This window comes from Acanthamoeba castellanii (assembly GCF_000313135.1).
Source record: "Acanthamoeba castellanii str. Neff unplaced genomic scaffold scf7180000084716, whole genome shotgun sequence".
NCBI lineage: Eukaryota > Discosea > Longamoebia > Acanthamoebidae > Acanthamoeba > Acanthamoeba castellanii.
The window spans coordinates 118,622-123,495 of NW_004457511.1; the positions used below are offsets into that span (position 1 = coordinate 118,622).

At 50.0% G+C, this 4,874-nt stretch overlaps 2 protein-coding genes across 2 annotated transcripts; both read right to left on the reverse strand.

Annotated features, from left to right (window-relative positions):
- Nucleotides 1-976: 976 nt before the first annotated feature.
- ACA1_151390 (uncharacterized protein) lies at nt 977-1,224 on the reverse strand (the record flags this gene model as incomplete). Its single annotated transcript, XM_004340834.1, has 2 exons — nt 977-1,035; nt 1,083-1,224. The coding sequence occupies 2 exons, from the start codon at nt 1,222-1,224 to the stop codon at nt 977-979; spliced, it is 201 nt and encodes a 66-aa protein (XP_004340882.1).
- A 231-nt stretch (nt 1,225-1,455) lies between these two features.
- Nucleotides 1,456-1,872, reverse strand: ACA1_151400 (uncharacterized protein; the record flags this gene model as incomplete). Its single annotated transcript, XM_004340835.1, has 2 exons — nt 1,456-1,682; nt 1,737-1,872. The coding sequence occupies 2 exons, from the start codon at nt 1,870-1,872 to the stop codon at nt 1,456-1,458; spliced, it is 363 nt and encodes a 120-aa protein (XP_004340883.1).
- Between the last annotated feature and the right edge of the window lie 3,002 nt (nt 1,873-4,874).

Genomic DNA, 4,874 nt, shown 5'->3' on the forward strand with positions numbered 1-4,874 from the left:
AGGGTCTACATACTTGACGATGTCTGACCCAACGAAGGGCTCCTGTGCGGCCAAACGTGAGCGGAATATATAAAGTCTGGCGAGTGTAGTGTTGGGGGGGGGCTAAGCATCAAGGCGGAGTAGGGAACGTACGGCGAGTAGCCGCTCGAGCGCTTTGTTTGCGTCCTCTCGCGGTGGCTCCTGTTCCTCAACCGCGTCAAACCAGTTGGTGGATCCATCTCTGGGAGAGAAGCGAGATGTTTGTTACGAGTGCGTTTCCCACGGCCTCAAAACATGTATAGTGTAAGTACGTACAGCGAACCCTGCATTGTGGCCCACTCTCAAGAAGGCCCGCCAGTTGAAGCCTTTGTTGGTGTTGCGTCTCAACGTGGATACGTTTACTGGTTGAGGGTCGACAACGTTGCTTGCCAAGCAAAGCGAAATCGCGAAAATGAAAAAAAAATGAAAAGAAAAGAAAACACATTAAAAACAAAAACAAATTTAAATAGCTGGCCCAAAAAACAAGAGGACGTAGCGCCCCCCAAAAAAGCTCCGGGAGAAGGACTACACCAGAGATAGATTAAGATGAGGAAGAAAAGGGTGGGGGAGTTTGGCCGGTACTTGCGCTTCTATTCTTGGGCACAGCATTCCTTGGGTACGGCAATATTGTTTTTTAATATAATATATATCGAATATTAACAAGTACGCTACAAGAGGTTTGATGGTGCCGATGCTTCGTTCGCTTCAGCCGAGGAAAGACAAGCTGGGCGCTTTGGAGTCGTAGGCGAGCCGTGCCATGGCCTTGGCCTGGCTGACGCGCACGTCCACCTCGAGAAAGGCTAGTGCAGGAGCGCCGCATGACTCTCGCGCAGCGTCCTTGTTCGCCATCTTCTTCGTCTCTGCCTTTGTCGCTTGTGCTGGCGGATGTCGCTGTCGTCGTTCCTCCTTGTCGCGTCGTCCCAGCGATGGCAGGCGCCGCCGTCTTCTTCGTTCGTCATCACCGCTTGATGGTGGCGAAGAAGAGGACGAGGAAGAGGAAGATGAAGAAGTAGAAGCCTGTTGGGGGTGCTTCTGTGTTGGTGGTGATGAGGATCTTGGCGAACTCTGCCGCTTGTTGGCCTCCTGCTGACTTCGCTTCTGTAGTTCAGGCAGGGTGAAGGGCGTGTCCTCGGGGCAGAGCGCCAGCATGTAGAGGTTGCCCAGACCGCGCAGCTGTCGCACCCGCACATCCTCATCCGCTGCCATCTCCTCTTCTTCTTCGTTAGTTAGCTAACCAACTCTCGACGTCTTGCCTCTTCTTCTTTCGATCGACTTCTTATCTTAACATGTTCTTCGCTCTCTGTCATCGCCTCTCTGCGGCTCTTTTTGGACCAGCGGCGCGAGGGGATTGGGTTTCCATTTATAAATTTATAAATTGTTGTGTTGTTACAGGGAGTCAAGCCTTTTCTTTTGCATAGTCACCGGTGCGGCACTTCGTTACGCGATGCGGCCAGGTCGGCCCGAATGTAGACGACGCGTGTAGCGGGCGAGGGCCTTGGCTTGATGTTCGTCGAGGCTCTGGTCCTTGAAGGCCCACGGCCGAGGCGTGGTCGAAACTGCCATGACCTCTGCGCTGCTACTTCGCCCCCGCGCGTCGATCCGCTGCGGCTCTTGGGGCTGCGGCCGGCGCTGGGCGCTCGTGGCAACTTCTTCTATGGCAGCCGCTGGGGCCTGTGGTCTGTGTCGGCGGTGACGGCGCGTCTGGTGGTGGCGCTCACCGGCGAGCTCGGGTGAGGGCGTGTAGCTGGTGAAGAAGAAGAGCTTCTGGTGCTTCTCGTCTTTTAGTTCGGGCAGGTGTCGCTGCTGGCGCTTCCTCACCTCCTCCTTCCACTGGGCATCGCGTGGGGCATCCATGGACAGCAGTCAGCTGGGTGGTAGTGAAACTCTGGGTTTGTTGGTACCTCTCGTTTGCTGCTGGAAACGAGTTGTTGTGGGTCTGTGCTGATTGGTTACGAGGGAAGCCAGTAATAACGGGCAAGCAATAATCTGAACATGTTTAGTTGAGAAAAGGTAACGGCCCCTTTGCAACACGCGTTGCAAAGCAAGCGTATCCTTCCTGTTCATGCAACCTTTTCTTTCTGTTTCCTCTTGTTCCTTCTCTTCCCAGCAAACAACCAGGAGTGCCAAGGCATGGAGGGAGTACATGCAATCAAGCATGTGTGGGACAAGTCCCTTCATGCTGGGAAGGAACTTGCCACATGCCTGTGAACATGAACAGCCTGGGATCTGGGAGCGACAAATCCATCAACAATCTGATGCTATTCTTGTAGGTGCCTGGGCCTTGACCTCTGCTGAGTGCTTTTTCTTTGGCATAAAGTGGCTTACATGAACACATACCTGCAACTTCTAAGAACAATCATCCTCCAGCACTACACATAGAAATTGAAAAAAGGCAACTTACAAATTGAAACAAGAGCCTTACAAATTGTTGATGCAAAATTGCTTGTGGCCAAAAAATCACAAAAATTCAGCAAGGAAATCATAAAAAACCAACAGGGAAGACTTTTACAAGATGGTCCACAGTTGGCCTCACCAATCAAGCTCAGACCCTCCTTCTGCCACTCCACAAAGCCCAGCATATATTCTTAATGGCCAGTTGCCTGTTCTTATTGTTGTTGTTATGATGTGGAGCTGTTGATTGATTGAGGTGAGTTTTTAAATGAGTTACTTTGCTGTGGGCTGCTTGGCAGGTATAGTGCAGATGAGATTGGCAATTCACTCTGGCCAGTCAGATTCATTTCCCAAGTGCTTGAGTGGTCAACACCACTGGGAGAGATCAGTGGAAACACAGGCAGCACAAGGGTGAGCAATGCATGGAGGGGAGCTGTTGATGTTGATGGACTGCAATGCCAAGGACACCATGCTTCTGTGTCATGTGTGCAGCCCTCTTTTGATTCAGCAGCATCTGCAGATCCCCACCATGATGCTTGAAGATCCTGTGGACCTTTGTCATGGTGTGTAAGCAAATGATGATGTTGGCATGGTTGTCATCAATGGCTCTGGATTTCACCCCCCCCCCACCACAACCACCAGCACAGCACCACATCATCATCATCATAATCAGCAGCACAGCAGCACGGTTTTCTTCTGCATGTTTTCTTCAGCCCTCTCTGCAAAAGAGCAAAGACATACTTTTCTCTCCCCCCAAATCTTTCCTTGGCTTGGCTTGAAGAAAAAAGGGTCTACATTCACTGATGGAAAGGGAAAAAGGAAAAAAGGAGAGCAGAAGAAAAGGAAATCTGTGCATTGGATCAAAGGGGGAGCCTGACACCCTCCCCCCCACCCCTCCATTGGTGTTGCCCATTGGGCCACATCACTAATGGAGGGGCATTGAGATAGAGAGATAGAGATAAAGATACAGATAGAGAGAATCCTGTGTGCTGGCTCTGATGTGGGGCAGAGGAAGCAGCAGCAGCAGGTGATTGGCAGTGAAGCTACTGGGGAAGGAGGAGTGTTTATTCCTCTTGATGAGCAGCATGCATGTGCACTGTGTGTTGGTGCATCACATGGCAGCCTCATGGAATTGCAATAAGTTGCAGATGAGCATGAGGGTGACCAGAACAATGACAAGAAGTGAACAGCACTGGTTGGTCCACTCCTGGCAGCTGCTGGTGGTGGTTGGTGGTTGCCATAGTGGTGGTTGAGGTAGAAGTAGACCTTGGTGTTCACCCATGCTGCTTGCATCTGCCTCAGATACTCCCAATTTTGTCTTGTTATTTTTAAATTAAAACCATTTTTGTGTTGTCCAAACCATTTATATGGGCTTAAACTCACAAAATCACTTTTCAAAATCACTGGACATCACTTTCACAGCTGGCAGATTAAAATACCACCATAATGAGAGATATGATGTAACTGATACCAGTTACATCAGTCAAGGTCACATTAGTTTGGTGTGGTGTAATGGGAAAAGATTGGCGTTATGTGAGGATTCAAGACACTGGGTTAGCCAGTTGTTCTTTATTTTCTCTGCATGGTGGTGATGTACCATTGAGCACACACTTGAAAACACCAAGTATGGAGTATGCACAGCAAACCTCTTGATGTATCTTTTGAACCTCCATGTAGGAGGTCACATTTCTCTCAACTTCATCATCTGCAATTCAGTTCAGCTGCAGCAAGGCCCCAACCCAGACCACTTTGCCAGCAAGGATGATCAGATCAGGAAGGTCATGGCAGTGAAACAGAAACAGAAGAAGAAGGAGAAGAGGAGGAGATGATGAACAGAAGGAGTGAGAAGAAGGAACTAAAAAGAAAGAAGCAGAAGGAGAAGGAGGATGTTGGATGCTCTTTCCTGGACATTATTTAACAAAATTGATTGTTGATTTGCAGAAGGAAGGTCAAGCAGTCACCCATGAGGCACTTAAAAAGGCCTACACAATCTTCAATGATCTCATTAACCATCCTGAGGCAATAAGGTTCCACCCCTCACTTCTCCTCCTCCATCACCACTATTCCATTGAGGCTTCTTTTTACTAACCCAATATCTGTTTCCATGGCCTCATTCAGGCTGAGACTATGGAGCTACCACCTCAGCACCAAGTCACCCTGTCCAATCTCTATCAGGTAGCCTTCTGCCACATGGACTCCAGCAGCAAGCTCCAACTGCTTCACTTCTGGAAGGATCATCACTGGCCGTCCACGCTGACAACCGTGCTGCATCAGGCTGAGTAATGTGCCCATGACCAACGATGAACTGAAGTCGATCATAAAACGTTTTACTACGCAATACTTCTACTCGCCGACAGCGTCGGGCCGGACTGGTCGCTCGCGGGTGACGGACTTGATCACCCCCGATGCCCACGTTCTGCTGCATGTCACGCACGGCAAAGCGACCGAGCGCTGGGTGGTTCACG